This window comes from Crotalus tigris, unplaced genomic scaffold (assembly GCF_016545835.1).
Source record: "Crotalus tigris isolate CLP2741 ecotype Arizona unplaced genomic scaffold, ASM1654583v1 scf7180000018097.2503214, whole genome shotgun sequence".
In the NCBI taxonomy this organism is placed as follows: domain Eukaryota; kingdom Metazoa; phylum Chordata; class Lepidosauria; order Squamata; family Viperidae; genus Crotalus; species Crotalus tigris.
The window spans coordinates 949,406-975,646 of record NW_024096820.1 but is presented as its reverse complement, the minus strand read 5'-3'; the positions used below and the strand labels follow the sequence as shown (position 1 = coordinate 975,646).

Sequence of the window (26,241 nt, the reverse complement as noted above, 5' to 3'; positions counted from 1 at the left end):
GTGAATCAAAGAGATCAACAGAAAGGTCAATCTGGATCAAGTGTACAGAGAATAAACAATCCTTTTGCAGTTTGGGGAGGGGGAGGTAGGCGGGATCACTGGCCTCTCCCTTCCTCTGGACAAAGACAGCACCGCAGGGCTGTTTGTCATCATTGTAAAGAAGACAGCTCAGAACGACGCTTCTGCCTTGTTCTGGAGAAAGGCTCTGGGCACGTGATTGCTACATATTCATACATTCTCCCAGTCACCAAACTATTTGAAGAAATGCAGGTATCCTGTCAGTTGGGGAAACATCTCTGTTATTTATAGAGTCTCTTCATCTCTGGCTCATATATTCAGGGCCATTTTAGTTCAATGAGGCCTACTTTCGCTTCTGGCACCGCAACCAGCCACGGGAGTTAGAAGGGTGCCGGGTGTATCTGCGATGGGGAGCTGTGGTGTTAAGCCGCCATAGGCAGAGGCACAGGCCCCGGGGGAGCTGCTCCAAACACCCGCCAGTCCTTGCCAGGGCGGAAGAGAAGGCACGCCTTCACATTAATGGATGACTCCTACAAAAAGGGTGTGTGGTTTCAGAAGACTTCCAGAGAGGAATCGGGACAATGCAGGATCTGATCTAGAAAAATTGCAACACCACAGGATCTAATTAATTACAATCATGAATCAAACTTTGGTTGAAGGTGATTGTTCCAGTGGCTTTTCTTCCTCTGCAGACAAGAAGGATGTTTTTGTCTTAAGCCTCTCAGTTGTCAAAGCAAGAATATACAGTATTTGCTGTATATATCTCGAGACAGAACAGATACGTTACTGTGAAATTTACAGTTTGCTGCAGCAAGAATCAGAATAAATTGAAAAAGGGTTCTTGATACGGGAAGCACACAGACTAAGAAAGCAAAGCAAGGCCTCTTCGTCAAAGAGGTGATCCGAGAACTGATTCATGTGCAAAACACTTTTGATTATAATCCTATAGCCACTTACCTAGAAGGAAACTCCACCGAATTCAGTGAAACTTATTTCTGAAAAGATGTTTACGGAATTGCACTGCCAATGACCCAAAATTAGATATAATTTACAGTCTGGCCTAAGGTGTTTGTTTTTCCAAATGATGCAAGCTTAAAAAAAATGTCCCTGTACCCATAAAATCTTTCAGAAAGATTACACTATACATGTAAGGGCTGGGATCATCACCCAAATGTTCATTAGCTGGACCCTTACTAGATGCCACGGCTGATGCCCTTGTGGTTCTAAAGGAAGGGAGATGGTTTCATGAAGCTGTCTCTGATTCCTATAATGCAGATTCGGTATGTTCCCTCTCTCCTGGGCCTGGACAGTAATTCGGTATCATTGGTATAATAAAGCTAAGCCTATTAGCAGGTACGTGATTTTGGCTTCCTTTTCTGCACATTACAGATCATTGCCCAAGTGCCTGGGTCAATCAGCACATCCAAGCCTCCTAAACCATGCTTATAATGTCCTCATAATCTCAGGTTCTGCCATGTGAAATGCCAGCGTGTTTCTATGCAGTTTTCCTTAATGAAGAGGCTCCCGGGCGCTACATGAAGAGGAGGCGTTGGAAAACGTCCTTCTGTCTTCCTCCACAGGGAAGATCCCCTGATCTAATTCCTCTTTCAGACGAGCTAATGGCAGAAGGTGCCGACAGATTTAGTGAGAACGGTAAGGAACCTGAGGGGAGGGAAGCTACCGATCAGAGATGGCCAAAACAAGTGAGCGCCCACGTCTTGCTAATTTGCAGCGACTGAGTCTTCCCCTGAGGAGCTGGACTTCATTTGGCTTTGGAGGGCGCGAGGGATCCCCATGGCCTGGACGGTGGGCTCTCAAACACTCTTCTCGCTTTCCTTGTGCTCCATGGTCAAAGGGGGCTTGTTGTCCAAGACATTCTCAGAGGCTGACTTCGGCCCAGAGGCCGGGCTGGGGCTGGGGCTGCCACCAGGGGCCAGAAGGTTGGCAGACTGCAGGACTGCTTCCGAGTGCTCCCGGGCCTTCATGCGCAGGGCTGCCACGCTAGCCGTGCGATTGCTCTGACAGCCATAGGTGGGGAGGAAGGAGAGGCCCACGTGGTCAGGGACGCAGCAGGAGCACAAGGGGCCACCTGAGGGGGGGGAGAGAGAAAGGTGAGCAGACAAAACCATCAGCTGCCAGAAGGATCACGAGCGAGAGCGGGAGCGGACTCAGCCTGTAACGCCCATTTCTAGATACGAGCCAGAAGAAGCAGCAGCAGAACCTTGTCCAGTTCTAGACCATTTTAAATAGAGAAACGCACCAGGTGAATCCCTGACAGAAGTTGTGGCTCCAATGGAAGGGGAAATATTTGCAAAGCAGGAGCAGAATCCACTGCTATCAAGGACGTTTTGGAGCACCTCTTTGGCCATGGACTGTCTAGCAGAACCCCTGAGCTCTGGATTACAGCTGCCATTCGGAGTTTCTGAGCTGGGAATCAGATTTTGCTCCCTTGACTCCATGTCCTAGGCATAATCAACACACAGCACCAAGCAGCGGGACTTTCCATCACTCCAAAACCTTTGCCTAAAATAAGGAAGACCTTACTGGCCACACAATCTGGCTCAGTCCTGGATCTATTTCTTCTTGCTTGATGCAGAACTTGAAAGCCTACGTGCTCTTTGGCTACAGATTAAGGCAAGGGAAACAAGGTGAAAACACATCCAGAAACAGTTAGGAAATGTTAATTTAAAATCAATAACAACAAGTATTCATAATAAACCACAGTGTGTCTTAAGTTCATGATTCTCTCTGCTGAATTTCATTAGGAGAGAAGTAAGTAGTAAGAAGTAAGTAAGTAAATTTCTCACCATAGGGAGAAATTCCCTAACAGGAGAGCAATCAACCAGTGGACCAGTTTGCCTCCAGAAGTTGTGGGTGCTCCAACACTGGAGGCTTTCTAAAAGAGAGTGGGCAGCCACTAGTCTGAAATGGCACGGGGTCCCCTGCTCAAGCAGGGGGTTGGACTAGAAGACCTCCAAGGTCCATTCCAACTCTGTCAGTCTGAGTTGCTGTTTCAGCTCCCCAACTATCCAGCTTCCACAGGGATAGCAAAAGGGCAGGAAGGGGGGTGACTTGCACGAGATCCCCCAGTCCAGAAGGGCAGAGGGAGAGGACGGGGATGTACCGTATCTAACTCCCAGCCCTATTTTGGACACGCCAAAGATTCCTTTGCTGAAATTTGGTTTCATGAATAATGGCAGCGCAAATGTTCATTTAGCATTTCTTTCTCCCTCAGAATAGTAAACAGGTGAATTATGCCTCTAACTGGCCTAACGCATGTATTTTACTTTAAAACAAATAACTACATAAATAAACAACTGGAAAAGGGAGGGCTGACATCTCTATCTCCCGGGGAAGCATTACCACCAGGCACCAACTGCACTAAGAGGGTAAATGAACATGTGTAAATGTACACGGTACATAGAGAAGTCACCGTCCCCTGACACAACAGGAGCAGTTCTGAAGGACTCGTGGCACAAGCAGGAGGTGGTGGGCAGGCCGGGGTCTCTTCTAGCAATAACTTTTTCATTTTTAAGTAGAACTACATACTGGGGATCCCTTAACAGACATTTGTACCCATTACGATGGAACTCATAAATCTTGCTTGGTGAATTGAAACCCCTTTTGTGGGACTGAGGAGAGAGACGTGAGTTTTAAGGAGGCCTCATAAAAACCTTTCCAGAGTCCCTGAGAGAATCCCCAAGACCAGGAGTCTGTGCCGGGTGGAGTCTCGTCTGGTAGGGACTGAATTACCAAAAAGCTTTTGGTCTCCGGAGAAGAACAGCGGCTCAGACTCCCCCACGGGCGTAACTCCACAACAACAGGGCCAAGGTGGGTTGTGGCTGATTTCATGCCCAGAGGCCCCTTTGTCTTCAGTCCTGGCCTCCCTTTCACCACTGACCGGCTGGGGAACAAAGTCAGCCTCCAACCTTGGGAAAGTGGTCACAAGCAAATGATTTTGCCCTGCTGCCTCTCTAAGATTAGTCCCAGAGTAAGATTAAGTTACACAAAATGGAGGGTTCAGTTTACGTAGGGTTGAACAAGAGAGAGGTTCTCCTACAGCTTCACTGTGGTGTGCCAATAGATCTCCTTATACAACTTCCAGTCCTGGAAGTGCCAATACTGGAGTCTTTCAGCATCTCTTTTACTGTTCCTCAGATGTCCCTTCAGTCTCTATCAGCAAACTATTCTCTGCTATAATTCAAAGGTTAAGCAATTTGTGTTGGAGCTCATGTAGCCGGCCACTAAATCTAGTGGGAGAATTACGTGGCCTTCTTTTTTTCTTTTAATGAGATGCTTTGGGAATCGCTGAGCTTGGGTGTTCCTGCGGATTACGAGGGGGAGTGAATGGATATGGCATCAAGGGATGTGCCGGGGGGGGGGGTGGTGGAGGGCCATACCTGTCCTCCATCTTACTTTGAAGGAACCTGCCTTTGGCACAGCCCAGGGACGTCTAGGAGTTAAAAAGTGAAGATGGCGGTCACAGTAGGGAACTGAAGCTCCTGCTTCTTGCCATGGCACATGTAAAGGGGCGGGCCTTCAATCATCTGGTTGTGGCTGTCATCTTGACCCAAAGGTGCTTTTTCCAAAAGGCAACTGGACTTTTTTGTTTTTTTGTTTTCCTTTGAAAATGTTTCGCTTCAGGGTTTTGCTAGTAGCTACAATTTCCCCAATCTGAAACATGAAAAATGTACATGGGCACCTATGACAAATGAGCGAGTGTAGGAAGTGAAAGGCCAAATTACCATTACGGAGGAAAAGAGGCGCTGGACCTGAGTTTGGGAACCAGCCTCCATGGTTCTGTGGTTTATACCAGCCACAGTTCTTGAGCTACGCTCCAGATTCAATCCTAGACACATTGTGCTGAGCCATGGCAACGCTGGGAGAGTCTGTCAACCCCTCCTCAGAGGTCTCCCAACCGAGTCTTCCTGCATGCAAAGCAAAAAGCCTCCTCCTCCTCCTCCTCCTCCATCTTCAAAACAATGGGGAAGACTCTGGTGGGCTCAGCGGTGGATCTGGGGGGGGGTTTCCTCTGGCCTTTGTCTTCTGCCCAAACAGAACTGCATATACTGGGTGGGGAATTGTCCATTATTTTAATTTCACATTGTTGATCAGCTACTTCTTTTCTATGAGCTAGCCCAGCAAACTTTTGTATTAATGCACAAACACTCTTGGGACTAAATGCTCTTGTAACTGCAGATTTTGTGTCTGGTTGCACATTTAATTAAAAAAGACCTGTTAATATCATCACAGAAACAGTATTCTGAAGATTCTGGTGCCTGAGTAGCACAAACCAGATCTACTCAGACAGACAGACTGAATCTTCAGCAATCAGAGTATTTAGGACATTTTGTCTGAATCTTGTTTTAAATAACAAATTGGATGGATGAAAAGAAATGGATACTTAATCTTGGTGGCCAGCTAAAGGAGACCAAATAAGAGGAATGGAACCATTGCTGGGGTCTAGATGTCCTCTGGGCTCCAGCATTAAGGAAACGATGAACCTTAGAGGCACTGAGGTGAAGAAGAGCAGAGTGTGGGGAGGTTCACAGGTGGTCTGGCCAGGTTGGGCCTTACCTAACATCCTGTTTGGATTAAGATCACGCTCTCCTTAGAGGGCTGCTTTCTGATACCTCTAATTGCACCTTTGCTTGGTTCCACTTCCATCAGAGGTACGTTTGCTAAGGTGGACTTTCTTTTCTTTTCATCAATGCATTTTAATTCTTTAACTGATTTGTTTAATTCTCTTTTATCTTCATTTTTGCTCCTGCTAGTTTCTGTGAGCATCCGAATACACCCAATACAATACTTTCCCTGGCTTGAGCAGCTTTTGGTCCGAGCTCACCCCTCAATTCTGCTCTGTAGGAAAAGTACTAGGGACTCAGCATCCTCACAATGCAATATGTCACAATTGAGGGGATCCTAAAAAACAGGGAGGGGTCCCTTTCAATGCAGGAGGATAGGAGAACAAGAAAAAGAAAAACAGCTGCCTAGGGACGCCCAGATTTTCTTTAAAATCCTCTGCTACTACAACCATCAACTTGAACTGCTGTTTTCCTTCCCCCAAACCCAACCTCTCAGTGTGGATGACACACATCTGGGCTACATCATCACCAGGACGCCCCGTATCGCCCATCCTCTCCTCCCCTGGGCACAGGAGCACCGGGCGCCTTTCCGGTTGGCGGATAATATTTCAGCTGCTTTCCATACTTTCTGCTTTCTGCCCTGTGCAAAGGAGGGCACTAATGAGGCCTTTTATTTACATGCATTTGATACCCTCAAGAGTTGATTTCTGATTATAAAGCATGTTAATTGATTTGTTGCATCACTTCAGAAAATTGTGAACATGGGACAAAAAAAATAAGAAAATCATTAAAGAAAATCAAATTCTACTACGTGTTAATAAGCAATGCCTGTATTTCATTTTTAAGTCCGGTGGGTTACCAAACCAATGTAATAAGCGCAGCCCAATGGCCCTGCCCTGACTAATAAGGTTCCACCACCGTAATGGAAGCACACCTGAAGGAACCCCCCCACGCAAAATACGTACTTTGGTGAGAATAACAGCACAACTTCATTCTGTTACTATTGCCCTATAACAGATGGACTCACGGCTATTGACCACCACCCATCACGGCCTTGATCCATTGAGACTTTCACATAAACTTTGCTTTACTAAATTAAGAGGAGATTAGACCACCAGCTGTAGTCATATCCTTGTCCCATGCAGCATTCCTTGATATTAATTAGGCAACGGTGCTGGCAGTTTGGTTCCTCTGGCCAGTATGTTCCACAGAAAACAACCAAAATCCAATTTTATCCCAAATATCCTCACACTGTTCCTAAAACAGAGCGCCAGGACCTCTAATCCAGAGATTACTTTGCAAGCCAGCATGCCATTTCCCATTTCCCTCCTCCCCAACTAAGAGGTACACCTCATAAGCAGGTAGATCTTCTATCAAACTTCTCAGCACACCCTGGAACACTTGCAACAAAATGTACTTGCAGGCCCAGTCTCTTAACTGGGCCTTTGCTCATCCATTCCAAGAATCTGCCATCTCCTATATTCTAAATTACAAATACACAATTAGTTTTCCATTAGGTTAGAGCAAATTCTGCAAAATTGATCTGGAGCACCTACTGTTGCTGTATTACATCATGCTTGAAAGGCAGAGCTTGGACATAAATACTTAATGTAATAAATACAGTCTGAAATATTTGATCCACTTGACAGTTTAATTGATCTGCGACAGACAGACTGACAGGAAAAATTAAATTAGTCCTGCCTCATTTCTGCCAAAAGCACATTTTGACTCCAGGTACTTGAATTATAGCTCGGTTCACAAAGGATCCCATTTATACAGTTGCCACTCAAGGAAAACGGGAGCAGCCTGGGCAGTTCAGCTTTGGATTTTAAGAGGCAGCTCACCCTTGCCCCATTTCTTCTTCCCAAGAGTTTGGGGCAGGGATGCAAAACTACCGGTGCAAGACAAGACAACCCCTTTCTGGCTCCCAAAACCCACACGTGGGAAGGCTTGGGGCTACTTCAAGGGGCAAGGGGGGGCTAAAAGAGGTGAGTTTTTAAAAGGGGGTATAATGAATTTTGGATCCCAGCCTCCACACGGTTCAAGAACCAATGGAATTTCTGCACTTCTGGGATAAGGGGCGATGGGAGTGGCCAGTCCTTCTGTGTTTACAATTTCCATATGACGCACCAAGAGGCCGGAAGCAAACTGGTTCCCATGGGTTTCGTTGGGATTCCTAGTTAACCAAGCGCTGCCTTGTTCCCTGAGACCAACGGTGTGGGGCTGAATCCCAGTTGAGCCCGGCTGCTTCCCAACAGTGCAAAAAAAAAAAAAAAAAATCCCCATTCAACTCCAGTTGCTCTTCCTTGTACTTATCACTCCGATGCTACACACACATGGAAAAAGCTGGAGGGCTTGCCGCTCACTTTATCGCGCACAGACTGGACGCTTAATTCCAAAATTCCTCATTTCCTTTTCTGATATCGGCCCAGTTCCATCTCCACACATTGTACATTCTGAAAGTTCCCTGTGATGTTTCCTTCTGGTCATGAGGAAAAACTCAGTTTCCCAAATCTGACTTCTCACCCAAGATTGCCTCTTATTCCACCCAAGTGGGATATTTTCTGAAAGGCTAAATTAGGCCCAACTCCGCTGCCCTTCACCCAACCTTCCCTGGCTCAGGATCCAGGGCTCCCAGGGGCTCAGCCACTCAAAAGTCAGGAGCTTAATCAAAACCATTTTTTTTTTTAAAGATTTTCACCATTCTCTGATTCCTGGATTTCTTGTTTCATTTCCACCAATGGCCAGCATTGAGGGTGAAATGAAATGCAAATCGGGTTTTTAAATCACTTGGGATATTATGGGAGGAATTAAAACTGCAAAATGACAATATATTCACTTAAACCCCTTCCTTAATTTGCAGTTTGGCCCTGAAGCCTTGGTTGCGTCTACAATTCCTAAAGTATCACCAATAGGGAAACATCTTTTAGTCATGTCCAAACCTTTTATAATATAAATTATTATTACAATTGATATTATTTATCTTTTAAAACTTTGGAATAAGCAGGTAAAATATTGTATTCAAGTAAATTAATGACAATATGCTTTTAAAACATGAAGTATATGTTTTAGGATTTTACAATACGACTAGCTCAACTAGAGCTTCTTTTCCACGTCTACTGGACTTTTCAGAGAAGGTCTGAAATGTACCATTTTGTAGAAGGGCAACACGGATGAGGGAATACTTAAACATATGATATCAGGATTGAAACAGGATGTTCAAAATCAAAGCAACCATATACTGGCTTAGCGTGATGTATGAAACCATCTTGTGGCTTACTATTTTTATAATTTGCTTCCATTAACGGTAGGATTAGCTCGCTATGGTAATTGACTTTTTTTTTGCTAAACAAAAAGATGAGCCCTCACACTTCATAAAATACTGTTTCTTTAAACTGACTCCACTTCCCTTTCTATATCTCCTGAACACACATAAAACAGATCAAGCCTCTGATACAAAGATTTAGGAGCAGCCCTGATTGAAAAAAATGGATCCATTCAGAACTACGCCTCCACAACGATCAAAAATAGAATGAAGATACAAGGATGGCTTTGAATCAACTAGCAAGGAATTTGAATCAAAAGCATCTGGAATTCCTACGAATTCATGAAACAACTTCCAATATTTTCTTTCTCTGAAGACATAAATTTGCCTTCAAGGAGGTGTTAGCGGGGAAATGATAAAAACGCCAGCCAGAAGAAAATGCCCTGCTTGGTTTTGCCTGCACAAAATGACTGGGAGCCCCCCCCCCCATTTGGTTCCTGGCTGTAAAGAGTTGGATGAGTTGACAAATTCTATTAATCCAGAGTAATTTACAGCTCAGCCCTTTCTCTGCCTCAGAAGCACCACAATTAAGGGTCCAGCAGCCCTTCTGCCACCCGAGCAGCTCAAAAGCCCTGACTGGTCCTGATCGATCCCGTGGCTGCTTTGATGTATAATGCAAAAGCTGCTTTCCCATCAATGGCGGAGGAGGAGGAGGAGGAGGAGGAGGAGGAGGAGGAGGAGGAGGAGGAGGAGGAGGCTGCTCTACCCTGGCAGGAGCAGCCACATAAAAGAGAGGGAACAGCCGCCATGAGGGGGTGAGGGAAGGGGGACAGGGACGACAGTGCAAATCATGCCCTGAGCAAGGAATTCTGCTTTTCCCTCCAGTTTGCTCCAGGTGAGGAGAGAGAGAGACTCTCTGAGAGCTGAAAAACCAAAGGTTCCTGTTGGCCTCCACTAATGATTTTGCAATTAATGAATTGTCTCTGTCCATTAAGGAAGTGCACTGGGCACTTGCTTTTAAGCCTGCTAATTTATACTGGTCAGTCCATGTCTCTACCTAGTGCATAAATAAAACAAGAGGTGTGAGGCAACATTTCTCAATCTCAGCAACTTCAAGATGTGTGGAGCTGAAGCCTGCTGGCCGGGGAACACACATCTTCATGGGGAGGCTGCAGTTGGGAAATCTTGATATGATTTGCCCTTTAAGCAGCAACAGCCACTCTGCTTGGAAGAGTACGGGGGGGGGAGAGGGGGGGGTGCTGTCTATTGCCTTGTGAAGAAAAACAAAAGCTTCGGATCCACGCATCCGTTCCAGCCTGCTTCTAGGCCACGCTGTTCCTTTCCAGGGCAAGCAACGTTACACAGGGGATACAAAGGAATGCCAACTGTTAGGACAAGGAGATGGAAGGTCTCAGCTATGAAAGGGAACGTTGCAAAGTCTTGCTGACCCCCGGCCAGCATCCTTCCCTGGGCCTTCCATACTTCTCAGTCCACGCAGGGTCCTTCCTTCCACAAGGCGTAGACACCGTTTGATACACTCTCTCAACCTTCCCCTTCCTATATTCCTTTTGCAATTCAGTTCCAATTCAAGTTTTCTACGGGATCAAACCAGTTCATGCTGGGCCCTAACTTCTGCATTTCACTGGCATTCCTTCTGCCATTTTGCAACAGCGAAAAAGGAACACACACTTAAAATAAGGACAAACCTTTGTGCGGTCACACTTGCCATCTTGATTTTGTTGACTGCCCCACCCCACTTCCTCAGATGCCCCTGAAATGGCAGCCCTGGGCCACGGGGCTGGTCTCAGAAGCTAAGCAGGGCTGGGTTAATTCCTGCTTGGAAGAGAAACCCTCGCTGGGTGTGGTCACCAAGGGATGAGGGCCTCTCGTCTCCTCAAAGGGAAAAAAACCCCTTTCAATAAAGCCTGTGGCTAAGTAAGTAAAGGATTGCAGTTTTAGTGTCCATTATTAAATCTTCGGTTTGCATTCTATAGTGAGGGAAGCCCCAGGGGCCTCTGCATAGAAAAATAGCAGATGGTTAAAGGATTAAGCAGGACACACACACACACACACACACACACACACACACACGCACGCACATGCACACACACACACACACACACACACACACACGCTCCCAACTGCCCACTCCCAGAACAGTGGAGCTTTTAAAACAAGATTAAATACACTCCTGGACAGGTATGACTCTCAGGCCTGTGCATGGCCCAATGACCAATGCTGGTGGCGTTCACCTGACGCCTCTCCCCTCCCCTTCTGGGTCTCAGTCAGTCCCTTGGAAGCAAAATGCTGGGATTAGGTGAGCAGGACAGACCGTAGCAGGATTTGCTTAGCCCAGCTCTTTCAAAATTCTGGGGATGCACAAATGAGCTCTTTTCTACTCTAGAAACACATCGCTTGCAGCCCGAGGTTGCATTAAAAGAAATATGGTTATTTTTCTCCTGCCGGGATCCCTGCAATGGGAACATCACCACCTGGCATTGCTTCTCAGTGTTAATCTGCCTCTCAGTTAAAACAAGAAGGATTTTTTGACATAAATATTAATATAAATAAATATTAAAATAAATATTTGAGAAATTATAACCCTTTTACACATTACTTCCATCGGTTCAAAATAAGCATCTCCACCATCAAAAATGATATGTACACCACTCTGACCTCTGTCTGTAAAAGGGGCAAGATACCTTCGGTTCCCACTAAGGAATTTCTTGCTGGAAAATAAATGGAGGCCAACTCCCAAAGTCAAAGAACTCCCAAAGCTCTTTCTGAATATTCAACATTTGAGCCAGGCTCTGGCTTCTCCTCTGCCTTGTCTGCAGGCTTCCATCTTCCCCGTGGCCGTGGAGACAAAAAAGGCCCAGGGCACGGGCGGCCCCCACAATTCCCTGGCGAAGCATCACTCAGCTTAAGCAGGTAAATGCAAATGTATCTGCAATTTTGCAGCATCATTTTATCTATATTTACATTTTAAAAACACAACACTTGTTCAATATGCACCAATTTCAGAGAAGTTTGGCTAAAAGTACAGTCTGGATCCCTCTCTCCATTCTTTCTTTTCTTTATTCCAGTGCCTGCATAACAACATTGGATAACAACAATCCTACAAAACCAGTGTACACCCTGCCTGGTACCAAATGCTGCACTCCCTGCCTCTTTTTGCAAGAGTGCAGCTGCTACTTAACGGCTGGCGCAACCTGTACTCTGCCAGAGGCCCCACAAATCACAGTGTGAATATAATGCTGGGATTTACTTGTGCATATAAAATTATATTTAAAAAAACCCACACCCTGTTCTAGTTTTCTTTTAATTTATTCACCCAGAAAAAAAAAGAAAAGAAAAAAACTTGAGGAGCTAGAAGCAGTCTGAACTCCTAGTGCTGCTGGCATCTCTCCTTCAGCTGCTTTCTCTCTCTCTCTCTCTCTCTCTTTCTCTCTCTCTCTCTGCAGTGACTCTAATAGAGCCTACTGACGGTCAGAGGGAGCCAGCACTGCTGCTGCTCGTAAGAGTTACAGACCTGGAACTTGGTGCTTGGACTCCGATCCCCAGAGTGCACCAAGCCAAGACTGGAGGCCAGAGACAGAGTTTCCTGGATGAGGCTCCCTACTCACATCCTTGGAGTCAGTCTGAATCCCATCCTCTGAACCAGACTGATTCGGTTCCGATGGCCCTGCCCTGAAGCCAGGGCAACTGGACCAGGCTGATCTACACTGATCCAGCAATGTCCAGTTTGATCTGACACTTTGACTCCATTTGTCGTTTCAGTTCAGGCGTTCCAATGAAAGCAAATCTCTGAATCAGAATATTTATGCCTTGTGGAGGCGTTGTATAACAGAGCATAAACCCACAAGTGACTTTAACGCAAACAACTACCAGGCTGATTTGACTTTAGCCGTGCCTTTAATCTAAGCTTTAAGTAACACACCAATGTTTAGCAATGATAAAATTGTTGATATCATAGCTTGATATAAACTTACAGAAGTAAGGAAGACTTCTTCAAGTGGATAAGAGAACATGTTAATCCAGAGGATATTTAATTTAGTCTATAGCACTCTGTGAACATTTTATACTGAAATGTACTGAAGTGGGAAAACCTGATGGTGAACCAATTGTGCTTAGACAAGAGCGAAGCCTCTGGGCAAAAGGTCAAAGGAAAGACGGAGCTGACTCTCACCGGAAGGAGGCATCTGTGGCTAAAGGGGGCCTCTTCCCAAGAGCAAACAGGGCTCCTATCTCCACCTATCCTATGTGCAAAGGGAGATGAAAACGAACAAGGCAAGCCAGGAAAATCAGACCTGCAGAGCTGTCCACTAGGTACAACAACAACCAGAAAAAGTCCAAAGGCCGGCCGTGGCTCCGGTCACCTTGTCACGGCTGCCCAGGCCTGGAGCGGCCCCACAAGCCTCTGGCTCTACATCGCAGCTCACAGCTCAGGCCCGCAAAGTCATTCAGATTGCCCCATCCTGTTGAAACACAATAAGGGCCACGAGGTGAGGGCATCCCCAGGTCAAAGGCCCCACGGCACTGGCCAGGCTGAAAGGGGGAAACAGTCGGTGGGAGGAGCAGTGGGCCGGAGGCCTTCGAGGGAGGGCAGCTTTCAGGCCCCCCCCCCCAGCCAGCAGGACAGCCAGCTCCAGCTCCATTGAAGGCAATCAGGGAGGAAAAAAACCTCCAAGGCTATGAATTTTTTGGGTCCTTCACAGGAAGTGACCCTTTCTGCCACTTTTTGAACAAAAATGTCAATTTGTTCCATTGACCAAACAAGAGGAAAACCTCTCCTGATTAAAATGAGCTGAAAGCTCACTCCAGCCTCCCTCGACAAGGCAGCTGATGGGCTTCTCCCCCGTCCAGGCATTTCCCTGTCCTGCCTGGGGTGGGGTGGGGCCACAGTCCCTGCTCAACGTTGCTGCGGCAGAGAAGCTGTATCTTTTGCAGCCCATCCTTCGGCCGCAAAGGACATTTTCCTTCATTCAATAAACTGCAACATTCTTGTGAAACATCAGAATGGGAGGAAACATTTTCCTATCAAAAACCATCACTTTTCTCTCTTTCTCCCAGTATATTTTCTTTCACGTTCTCTCTATTTTATTTTCCTTTTCTTACTCTCTTTCTAGTTTGTAGCTTCCTTTCATTTTTTTCCTCCTATTCATAAGGGACAACACAAGGAAAGACTGGGGGGAGTGGGTGGGGCCTTCTCCTACGGTCTGACACCAGCCATAAAAGCCCCCTAAAGCCACTAAAAAAGTATCCAGAGGTGATGGAGACTGAGGACTTTTGGACGGATCTATTACACAAACCTGCTAGGGGGAGAGGCAAGGAAGCAGGTACGTTCTAAGATGGAAATAAAGCTCCCTAGGAAATCCCTCAGGGCAAACTTGCCAACGTTAAATTGTGGGAATGTCAATTCCCAGAATTTCCCAGCCAGCCTATGCATATTCTGGAAGTTGAAGTCCCCACGTCTCAAAGTTGCCACGGCTGAGAAACGCTGCTTTAGTCAAAAGGGTGATTTTTCAGACAGCTTAAAGAGAGGCTAGAAAGAGGCAGGGGAAAGACGTCCACCAGAAACAGGGCAAGGACTACATTCGTTCTGTGGCAGGATACAGTGTGAGGTTTTACTGAATCAAGGCTCTCGTTGATGGGACGGCCCTCTGCCTTCCTGTGGTTCCCTCTGCCCATTCAGCTTTGCCCAAAAAGAGGGCAGGCAGCCGGGCGCAGGGAAAGCAGCTCTGCCAGAGAACTTTCATCACAAAGATGCATCTTGGACATGCAGGACGTTTGCCTTGGGACAGAATTTGCCTGGAATAGTGTAGGGGAGGAGGGGGAGCAGGGGACCCTACGCCCCAAGGCCCCTTCCAACTCTTGGTCACTCTGAGGTGGGACATGAACCCCCAGGACGGAGGTGGCAGAGGTTAGTGGCCTGGTCGGTCTTTTCAATCCAGCACTGACATTTGTCCTTCCCCAGCAGCACATTTTAAGTAATAGTCTGAGGATCCTAAACCCGGTGGGGCACCCAGATTGTCTCCCCCCCCCAAGACTTCATAGGGCTTCTCCTTCTCAGCTCAGGGTGTCCCCAGCTGCCTCTCAGATCAGGCCTCTGTTTCCAAGAACCCGTTTCTCTCTGCAGGCACTTAGCCAAATATAGCAACAGCACAAATGTTGACTCAGAAGGAATTGTTCCATTGATTTTAATTGTATCTCCTCCCAAGTAAGATTGCATCTTAAAAAATTAATAAAATTTAATTTCATTTAGAGTTAGGTCCCAAACATGCAATAATAAAATTGAACATTTAACCATGCAGTCCGAACATAATGTTTAAAAACACGGGCTCTGCCAAGAGAGCCCAGCCAGCTCCGTGGCACTCAGTGAGTGAAGCCCAGCTCAACTGAGTGCCGGCCGGCGATTGCCGGAGAAGACGCTGCACACACGGGGTCTCTTACCTTTGAGGGAGGCCACTTGTGACAAGGCTTGGGCATACGTCGCTGAGTTGAGGAGGGCCCCTGGTAGACAGGAAGGGAAGAAAGATCCAGAAGGACCAACTGCTCTGCTGAGGCTGTAGTGGGGGAGGGGAGAGGGGGGATGACAAGCAAGCAATTCAGGAACGGATCGATGCACTGTCGTCTCAGCATTATCCGCCTTCAGGAACATCAAGAGTCTGAGAAATGGTTGCCTGCCTGGGGACGAATGTTGACCGTCACACCATTTTGAACACCTGTTCCAAAGCAGCCACCTGCCAGTTTGTGTTGGAGCCTCATTCAAGGTGCTGGGGTTGACCTTTAAATACCAAATGGCCCGGAACTGGAGTGCCTCCATTAGATCTCCCCCTTGGGCTTCACGGTCAACCATTAAGTTCTTCTCCAGGTCCCATTACCTCAGACAGGCAAGTCCGCTTCTTCGAGAGGATGGAAACTTACCAATTCCATTAAGCTTTTGGAAGATGATTTGCTAATTCCTCTTCTTTGGATTGCCTGTTGCTACTAATCTAGTGCTTAGTTTTTCAACCTATTTCTATTTTTGCAGGGGGATCTACAAAGAGGCGCTCTCTTTCTCCAGAGGGTGGGATATGGAGTAATGGATTGAATTTACAAGATGGCAGATCCCATCCTGAAACGTCCCAAAGAGCAGTTTAACCGTAGCAGGGAGGAGCTAGAGCAGGGGTCTCCAAACTTGGCAACGTTAAGACTTGTGGACTTCAACTCCCAGAATTCCACAGTCAGTTCTGTGTCAACTCTGAAAGATGCAATTATCCCTTTCATTCTGATCTCTTTGGTCATTAGCTGTAAAACCACCATTTTTACATTAGGACAACTACATGAGGCTTTGTGGCAGCTCTTGGCATCCAAGCACCCTATATGCTCTGGCATCTTCCCACGGGGCATAAAGTATCCACCCAATTTGTCCATTTGGAGTTCTCTTGGTGAGCCAGATAGGAAGCCTGCCAGATGTGGCAAAGGCGCACAAACACAAAAAGATAGACAAAGAAACGGGCAAAAATTGGGACAGAAGTTGTGAGAAAGGGCAGAAGCATCTGACTTAAGAAGTGCGGTTGGCAAGGAAAATAAGGAAACAGCTGGCTGTTGTCAGGAAGTGAGGAACAGCAACAACAACAAAATTAAACTTTAAAAGACATTACAGAAATAAGGACTAGTCCTGCCACCCACTTTCCACCCATGGAGGAACATGGGAAAGGTGAGAAAATACGACGGTGTGCAAACTTAAGGGACTTCAACACCATCGCAAACCGTCTTATGGGAAAGCTAGGAGAGAAGCCATCCCTGGTGCTTGGAGAACGAGCCCGGAAGCCCTCTTCAGAGCACAACTCCCGGATCTTCACCCCACTTCTCATTCCATTTATATCTAGATCTCTCTCTGCCTCAGTGCTGTCCTAGGCATCGCTGCGTGCCCTTAGTCACTCTCGTGTTCCATAGAAGCATGAAAGCTCTTTTCACTTTCTTCTATGTTTCCGGGAGCAAAGAATCCCCAAGCTGAGCAGACCATAATAGTTCTATCTTCATTAACGTTATCTACTTAGTACGACCTTGTGCTGGAGCCATCTGAACATTTTCTTCGGTGTTATAGGACATTCCTTCTTTTAAATCAACACAACATCAATTTATTCCCCTTAGTTGGTGCCTCTGTTAGATTTAATTTGATGTTTGGAAGACTAGAAGCACCTGGGACAGCTCCCTCCCTCCCTCCCTCCCTCCCTCGGCCTTTCTGCCTCAGCCCCCTGCCCAGGGGCCTGTAATTAGCCAAATCCTTATCGCAGGAGGAGCTGGAAGCCGAAGCTTACCTCTGCTGAAGGTCCAGGCTCTCTTTCTTATTCCTAGGTTGATCAACGGGGGAGGGGGAGCTTAAATTTCTTCCAGGGGGTGTCAGTTCTGTCACAGCCTCCTTAGAACCTTCTTGATCAGAAGATCCTCTCTCTGTTTTCCTCCATTTAGCTCTTCTGTTCTGGAACCAGACCTGGGTCAGGTGGGAGAGAAGCACTGAGGAGCCTTGCGTGAACATTAAAAAAAAGAAAAGAAAAGAAATCCTACACGTGGATTTGTCTTCTTTTGACAGTCTTCTAAAAAAGCTGAGGTTCTAGGAAACGACCATGTTCATGTGCCAGTAGTCTGAAGACTAATAGTCTTCAAAGAATAGGAGAAAATAAATGGTATATATGCATAGATGTATGCGTATGAATGTACATGTATCTAGTTGTGCAATTGTAAGGCCGCCATAACTACAAATTTATTAAAAATGTCTGCAAAAAGTAGGCTTAAATGTAGTTTGAATCCTTCGCACACTGTCCATTCTACTTCAAAGAACCACTCCTGCAAATCGGAATGTGCTTATTTTAAACTGGGAGTTTGGTTTAACTTGTGCCGTTATTGTGCTTATTAGTGGCAATTGGGCTTTCTTAGCTATGGGGCGAGGAAACCCACCATTTAAAAGACGATTACAGTGTGCTGAGTATCATTGTTCTTATTATCACTCAATTTTTATTTAGCCTGTTTTTAATTGCATGTATCAGCAAAGGCTGCATAATGATTTTATCTGCATTCCAAATTTAGGAATTAAATGCAAAGCCAATTGCAGACACTTCCTTGTGCCTTAATTGAATGAAGGTCACAGCTATAACAACACTTAATTGAGCTATTTTTCATTATCATATTTTAATGACTTTGCAATGACAGTTTGCCGGCTTCTGAAGAAAGAGCCTGATGAAGCCGTTTATTTTCGTATTTAGTTTTTGTTTGACAACATCATCTTCGATTAAGGCCGGGCCTTTCAGCACATTAATCACATTTGAATGAGCGGAGGGCAGCCGTGTAAGCAGAGCTTCTTCTCCGGGGGTCCCAGCATGAAAGCAGAGCCCCGACTCTATTGTCTGCCCGCACAAGGCTCGACAACGAGGCTAAACGTTATCATTGTCACCACCCCTATCTCGCCCTTGCACCTTTCAGGGAGAAGTTATGATCTTCCGAATGCTCCATAATTGTCCCATTTATCTCAATTTGCAGCTCAGTCTTTAGGCACCAATTGCTAAAATGGTGGGAGGGAAAACTCCAAACCGACGTAGCTCCCACGTACTGGCAGAAGGGAGATTTCAGTGTCCAAATAATAATAATAATAACCACTTTAATTTCCCAGCACATGACCAGTGATTCATGTTCAGATTTAATAATCACGGTTGCGTAATCTGATTATGGAAGAAATAATTTGTTTACAATCCCCAATTTACTGCAGTGAATTCCATTATCTCTGCTCAGCCATTGGGTTTTAAGAGATACTAACATGGCCCAGGGGAAGGAGAGGCACGCTATTATATTTCCTACAATTAGCTCTTTGCATAATCTCAACCCCGAGCACCCACATAAAAAGGACACAGAAGCAGCAGGCAGGAAAAGCCCCATAAATAACATATGTGAGCATTAAGAAAAGCTTGGCTCTTGCTAAACAAGAGGCCCCGGGGTGTGTGTGTGTGTGTGTGTGTGTGTGTGTGTGTGTGTGTGTGTGTGTGTGTGCGCGCGCGCGCGCGTGCGCAGATGTGGAACTATTGGGCACCTGGTCCCCTCCTCCGAGGTCCGCTGGCCCAGGGCGGCGTCCTCGCCGAGGGAAAAGGCGCGGCCAGAGGGGCGTCCAGGGCAGGGAGCTCCCTTTGAAACGGGGCTCTGCCTCTTCGAGCTCCGCGGTCGGAAAGGAGAGCGCCGAGTCACCCCTTTCCGCCTCCCAAAGAAACGGAGCCGCTTCTCCCGGGGAATCCCTCCCGCGTCCGGCACCGAAGGGGCTCGCGGGCTTCGTCTCGGGAGCCGCCGGGTGGAAGCGGCGGCCCAGACTCCAGAACCGGCCCTGGGCTGCAGTTCCCTGCCCGCCTTCCCCGAAGGCAGAAGCTCCCTGGGGGCGCCCAGAGGCAACGGCGCACCTGTGGCCTCGTCCCCGGGGGGGGCTCCGCTCCGCCCACCTGCAGGCAGGAGCCGCCGCCGCCGCCGCCCCTCCCCCGGGCCTTGCTTGGCCGAGCCTTGGAAAGCCCCCCGGCCCCTCTGTTCCCCCCCCCCGATGCCCTGGGAGCCCCGGCCGCCCTTCCTCCCGGGGCCTGAAGGGAAGCCTGGAGAGCATCCCGGCCTGCGGGGGTTGCCCCGGACGCCGCCTCGCCTGGACCGGCCTGAAAGCGCTCCCGGCGGGAGGGAGCCGCTGGGCCGAGGGAGGCTTCTCGGAAGGACCCGCGCCCTTCTCTCCGCCGGCTATCCGCAGGGCTCCTGGACGCGTCCGGGAGAAGAAGGCGGCGCCTCCTCCGCGGCCAAAGGCTCCGTGTGAAAGGAGCTGCCCGTTGACACGTTTTGCTCACTGTGGTTCTGTTTTAGCGCGTTTCCTTCCTTCCGAGAGCCAGAAAGGGGGAAAACCGAGGAAAGGCCTGGCGGAGTTGCTGCAGAGAGGGCTTCCGATTCTCTCCATCTTCTGGGAAGGAAAAACCCCCACGCGCCCCTCCCCCCAAAGGGCCCAGGGAAGCGGGGGCGCCCGGACGCGCGAGCTTGGGGAAGAAACGGAGCCGCTCTTCCGGCTAAAGCTCGCTCGGGACCAAGCAAACCCAACGGAGCCTCGCTTGACCCACAACGACGTGTCCCCCTTTCAGTCAGGCCGAGCCGAAGCGTTCGTTTCCGTCAGCCGCTTTCACCGGACGGCAGCCTCGCCTGAAGGAAGAGCCGCGGGAGCCTCCGCCCCTCCTTCCCCGGGGGCGCCCCGCCCGCCCCTTCCCCTCCCCCCTCCCGCCCCTTCCCCTCCCCCCTCCCGCGACCCTCCCGTGCACGGAAATGGATGGGCGCTGATGTAATTTAGTACCTCGGAGACACGGACAAATTAGTGTAGAACATTATCACTGGTTAATTATGAATGACCGATTAATCAACCTAATCTAATATTCCACATTATGTTGATGTTATTAAAGTGCATCATGAAAATGACAGATCGGCTTCATTTATTTCCTTTGGCCAAATGTGCAAATGGATCCTGCCCGCGGGCGGCGCGAGGCCAAGGCAGGAGGGCGCGAGGGGAAAAGGGGCCGAAGCGGGAGGGGGAACGGGCGAATCACCGGGCCGCCGCCCTCTCCTTTACCTGCACGCGGGCCTCGGTCAGGTTGATCTTCATGGCCAGCTCTTCCCTGGTGAAGACGTCCGGGTAGTGAGTCTGGGCGAACACTGCCTCCAGCGCCTCCAGCTGCGGGGAGACAAGCAGCGACGTCGGGCGGGGGTCCCGGGCCACATCCCCGCCCGACCCCGGCCCACGGCGCCCCCTCCCCCCGCGGGGAAGGACGGTTTCCTTCAGGCGGAGCGGGCCGGTACCTGCTGGAGCGTGAAGGTGGTCCGGTTCCGACGCTGCTTCCGACGGAGAAAGCCGTCCTCGAAGTCCGCCGTGGAGGGCCCGCCGAAGGCCGTGGCACCTGAGCCGGGAGAAAGGCCCGCTCAGAGGGACGGCCGAGGCTGGCGCCGCCGCCTTCTCACGGCAGCCCCCGGGGGCCCCGACCGGGCTCCGAGGCTCGCAAGAGAGCGGAACGCCTCGGCCCCGAGCGGGGAAGCCTCGCCTTTCGCGGTTCAGGTCCCGGTGAAGGAGCCGGACCCAGAGAAAGGCGGCCGCGAGCGGAACTCGGGCCGCTCCGACGGGCAAGGCGCGCTTGGCGCGTCGGGGAAGGGGCGGGCAGAGATGAAATCGGCCGGGAAAGAAGCCGGAGCTCCGCGATTCTTTCCCGGCAGGGCGGGTTCGCTTTCTTGCCAGACGGGCTGCGCTCCAGCCGAGAGGGGGGCCGCGCTCCTGGGTAAGGGGAGCCCGCCCGCCTGAGGGGCCGGGGGGGGCGAGGTGCCGGGCTGGGCTCACTGGGGCGACGGCCAAGACCCCCTTGCCCCGCTGAGCCGCGGCACTTGAGCCCGGTTGGGAGCGTCCAAGCCAGAGCCGCTCCCTTCCGTCCCCCGGGCGGGAGAAAGCGACCTGGCCCCGACGAGCGATCCGATGGGCGGAGGGGAACTCCCCTCTGGGGGCCTGACTCTGGCCCGAGTTCAGGCAAAAGGCCCCGGTTGACACCCGGAGATGCCGCGGGCTGGCACGGCGCAACGAAGGCGGCCGCCCCGTCGCCCAGGGCTTCCCCCCAGAGCCCGTCTGGGCACCCCCGTTACGGCCTCCGCGGGACTGTCCCGGGTTCCCACCGGCTTCCTCTCCCGTCTCCTCCAGGCGCCCGCGAACCGCGCAGGGGCCGGACTGGTTTCGCCTCGTCCGGGGCTACCGCTGCCCAAAGGCCTCCCCGCCTCCTCCTAAGGCGCCGCTCCTCGGGCCTGCCGCGGCCGCAGGTGCCCAGGGATCCCCGGTCTGCCTTCCGGCCCCGTTTGCAGAGGAGCGGGGCCTGCAAAGGAGGCCCGTTCGGGGCGAAGCAGGCGCGGCCCAAAGGCGTCCTGCGGGGAAGGAAAGCCTGGCCGAGCGGCCCGCTTAGACGGCCGGGCCGGCGCCCCTCCTGCGCTGCCCTGCGCTGGCCACGCTCGCGTTTGCCCAGCCGGCCCAGGCTCCGCTCGCTCGCCCAGGTCTAGCCGGAGGGAGCCGCCGGGCTGGGCCGGAAGGGAAGAAACCGCAGGCCTCGATCCAGGCCCGGCGCCCCCTTCTTCCCGGGCGCTCGCCCGCTGGGACTCCGCCGTCTCCGAGGGACGGAAGCGCGCTTTGCCGCCTCCCAGGCCAAACCTCTCCGCGGAAGCTGAGCCGCTCTGGAGACGGGGCGCTTAGAGGCGGCGCCGCCGTTGCTCGTCCCGGCCCCTTCCCCGAGACCCCGCCGGGCTTTCGTGCCGGCGAGCGTCGGAGGCGCAGGCGCTCGGGACGGGGTGGCCGGGCCCCAGGATAAGCCCTGCCTGCCCTTGGCCTCCCGCCCCCGCCGGTGTTTAGAGCTGGAAATACGTTTACATCTGATCCATCTGCCGGAATAGAAAGGCCGGCGGGGGGGGGGAGGCGGAGGGGTCGCCTTTCTCCCGCGGGAAGCCTCCCTCCCCTCTTCGGGCCCGGCGCCTTCCCGGCCTGCTCCAGCAGGGGAGATTTATGTCGCCCCCGGGCCAGCCGCCCCCGACGCCGCCTCCCGACCAGAGGCGAAGGGGAGCATCTGGGCGGCAGGAGGCGGCGAGAGCCTCCGGGCCTGGCCTGGCCTCCCAGCGCCCGCGCGCGCCTCTCCGACTGCGGCGGGAAGCAGGTGGCCCGCTCGCTGCCAGACACGCGCGATTCCGGGCCGGAGCGGCAGGCGACTCCCGTTCGGTCCCGCTTCCCCAACGGCCAGGCCGCCCGCTCGCTTCTCCCCGGCGGCCGCGCCCAAGCCTCAGGCCGAGGTCGGGAGCCTCCTGCGCGCGGATCAGCTCCGCGCTCCTCCCGCGGCCGTCAGAGAGCCAAGGCGCAGCCCCGGAGCGCTTCGCCCGCCCGCCCGCCCGCCCGCCCGCCGAAGAAAGTTGCGCGCCTACTTACGGTGGCGACTGCTCGCGAACACTCACCCTCCAGCGGCGGGGGACAGTGGAAGTAGAACATGCCGGGCCCGGGCTGGGCGCTGCAGGCGGCGGCGGAAGCGGCGGCTGAGGCGGCGGCGGCCGAACGGGCTGGAACTGCGGGACAAACGAGGGAGGTTGGCCAGACGGGAGGGCGCCGCTTCTCGCGGGCCGGGCTCGCTCGCCCAGGCGGACCCCGCCGGCAGCAGAGGGCGACCCGTTCCCCGCTCCTGCTCGCCTCCGCCAGGCCCTCGTTCCGGGAAAAGTCGCCCGGCCGCCGAAGCGGGGCAAAGGGACGCGGAGAGGGAAGACCCGGCCTTCCTCGCCCCGACGGCCAAACAGGCGCGGGCGGCCCCGGGCGGGGCTCCTCCGGGGATCGGCTGCCCCGAGCGGAGCGCTCCGAGGCGCCGCCCATCCGGCTTCAGCCCTCCCAGCCGGAGACTCTCCCGGGCGGGAGTTCCCGCGGCCGGGCGGAGCGCTTCCTTCCCTCGCAAAGCCCGCACCCCCCCCCCGCAGCCGCGCCCCGGGCCTCGTGGGCGGACGGGGCCTCCCCTGCCGCGGCCCGGGAAAGGGCGCCCGGCTCCGGCGGCGGCGGCGCCGGATGAGGCAGCCGAGGCCCTACTAACCGGCGCGGCGGCAGCTGCCGGCGTCGGGGCAGCCGCGGGCCTTGGCGGAGCCGCGCCAACGGGCAGCTGTCTTTGCGAAGCTCTCTCCAGCCCGCTCAGCCTCCCCGCGCTGCCTTTTATAATCTCACGCGTAATTGGCCTTAATCGGATTATTGCCGGCGCTGCACGGAGCGAGGAACTTGGATAGGTCTGCCGGGCCTTCCCGATGACCCACGTGGTGCGTGGCGGGGGGAACCGACGTCATCTCTCAGTCAGCACCCCGAGCGCCGGCCGTAGGAGGGGCGGAGAGGGGGGAGGCCGACTCCGCCGCCCCGTCCTCGCCCAGGCCCTTCGACGCGCACGAGGCTCCGGGGCCCGCGGGTCCCTCCCTCCCGGCCCGCCCCCGCCCCTTCGCCGACGGGGGCCGGCCTTGGCGCTCGGGCTCGGCTGGCGCGCTCTTCCCCGGGAGCGCTAATGGGCCATTCGGTGGGCTTTCCAGGAGGCGCCTCGCCTTTCCGCGGCGAGGTTTGATTTTGTTCGCAGCGAGGGGTCTCCGGATTGAAGCTCGCTTCCCGTCTGCGAATGGGAGGCGGCGGGGCCCTCCGCAATTACTTTTAAAACGCATTGGAGACTCGGCGGCGAGAGAGGCGGCTCAGCCCCGAAGCCTGGCTGGAAATGAGGCTCGGAAGCCTCCAGCTGAACGCGTGAATTCGGGGGGCGCCGGATTGGATGAGAAGACATCAAACGGAGGAGAGGGGAACGGGGTGGGGAGCGTAATGGGCTCCGTAATAGCGGCACACCAAGATAATGGGCTGCTGGTGGACCCTTCCCCCCCCCGCCCTATTAAGCGCTTCCCTGGCGTAAAGCCTTTACGACGTGAAAGGGGGATCTAATGATATTTGGGTTATTAAATGCGTGTAATTAATTTATGCACCACTGAAAATAAAGTTGATTTTTTGACCCTCTCAAGATGCATTAGACGATGCAAGTCAAACAACTGTTGATAAATGTATCTGACTATTCTCTTCGATTGGGAACAATCCCCTTTCGGAAAAGTTGGAAAAGCGAGGCGTGTCGCAAAAACTGGGATTTCTGGAAAAAAAAAAGAGTATAATTTGCCAGTACAGGGCGAGAGAGGCATTGGAGAAGCAAGATTTAACACTTCGGAGCCTTGGAAATGAAAAAGAAGCTCTTCCTGCAACTATCTTAATCCGCGGAGCCCCCCCCCAGACCTAGACGTGAAAAGCCCCCCCCCCCACTTTGGCCAGAACTGCTCCTCCTGGATGGGGGTCTCGCTCCTCGCGGTTTCCTGCAAAAACTGAACGGGAAAAGCGACTTTGCTCTTCACTCGCCAGCCGGACAAGGAGCAGGAGGTTTAGGGCTGAGCTGACCTCTCGGGATCGCCACCGCCAGAACTGGGGGGGGGCGGGGTGGTCAGAGTGGATCCCGTTTGGCTCGGCAAAGCCCGGGGCGGGGAGAGACGCTCCCTTCCCTTCTCTGGCCGGGGAGGACGGAGGGGGGGCGCTCTTCGGGCGGGCCCCCTTCAAGAGGGAGGCGAGGAAAAGCCTCGCTCGCCTCCTCGGCCGCTTCCCCGACTCGCTTCCGCCCTTCGCGGCTCGCCGCTGGGCGAGGCTGCCGGTTCAGCGGATTCAGCACCACGGACAGAGGCCTCGGCGGCGGCCTCCAGGCCGAAGCAAGCCTGGCGCCTCCCTGCCTCGGGGGTCCCGGCCCTTGCCCGGCGCCCTTGAGGCCCTTCCTCGTTCGAGGAGTTGCGGGACAAAACCGCCCCGGAGGAAGCTTCCGCTGGACCCGACGCCGCTCAAGCGCCTTTCGGGCGGCCCCCGCCGCGTCTGCTAAACTGTGACAATCCGGGCGGGGCGGGGGGCGTGGAGAGCGGGGGCTCCTTCCCCCAGCCCCGGTCCGGGCATCCGCAGCCCCGCTCTCCGCACAGGCCGCTGGGCCCAGGGACCGGGGCAGCTCACGGTCCAGTAGTGGGGGAGGAGGGGGCATTTCGGACCTCTGGACGGCCGCATCCCTCGTGGACAGCCCACCCCGGGAAGGTGGCCGGAGCCGCTCCCTGCCTGGGCTACCGGGCTAATACTGACCCCTGCGCTGGGTGGGGGAGGGGAGGCGAGAGAGGCGGGGGGGGAAGACGACCGAAAGGCCTGGCCTTTGTTGGGGCGCAGCTGCCCTTTACTGGTACCGGTAGAAGGCGGGGCACGCGTGGGAAGGGGGCGGGAGAATGGACCCCTTGCCTTGGGCGCTACAAAGTGGCCCAGCCCGAAGCCCGGGAGCGCCCTTGCGTTGGGGATGATTGAGAGACTTCCCGAGGGAGGGGGGCGCTCCGGTCCCAGAAGTCGCAAGCTAACCCCCCCCCCAAAGTCCCCACGCCTCATTCTGAGACCGGCCACTTCTCCCGCTCGCTGACTCGGTCTCCGGCCAGTCGAGTTTGGCGCAGCGGCGGAGACGCTGATGGTTTATGACGGCTGTTAATTCGGAGCTTTCATTGCGGCTTTTATTTCCCTATTATTTGGCAGCGTCGTTGACCGCCAGAACAAGTAACGAAGAGTTTATATTTTATCTTGATCCGTGCGCAGTAAAATATACTTTCCAATTAGTCAAATTTGCAGATTTGTCCCGCTTGGACTCGCTTATAATTTATCACAGAAAGACGTTCTTTCTTTCTCCGAAGACCAAGGTGACTGCTCTTCTTTTTCTCTAACCTTTTTTCACACTTGATGTTCACCAGACTCATAATGTTAATTGGCTTCAT

General features: G+C 52.3%; 1 protein-coding gene across 1 annotated transcript; it reads right to left on the bottom strand.

Moving 5' to 3' along the window:
* Positions 1 to 26,241, bottom strand: DRGX (dorsal root ganglia homeobox). The gene is made up of 8 exons (XM_039347721.1): positions 26,192 to 26,241; positions 23,490 to 23,602; positions 22,873 to 22,980; positions 20,707 to 20,825; positions 20,480 to 20,581; positions 17,175 to 17,347; positions 15,322 to 15,434; positions 1 to 2,107 (listed from the first exon to the last, which is right to left on the bottom strand). The coding sequence occupies exons 1-8, from the start codon at positions 26,239 to 26,241 to the stop codon at positions 1,833 to 1,835; spliced, it is 1,053 nt and encodes a 350-aa protein (XP_039203655.1). The 3' UTR covers positions 1 to 1,832.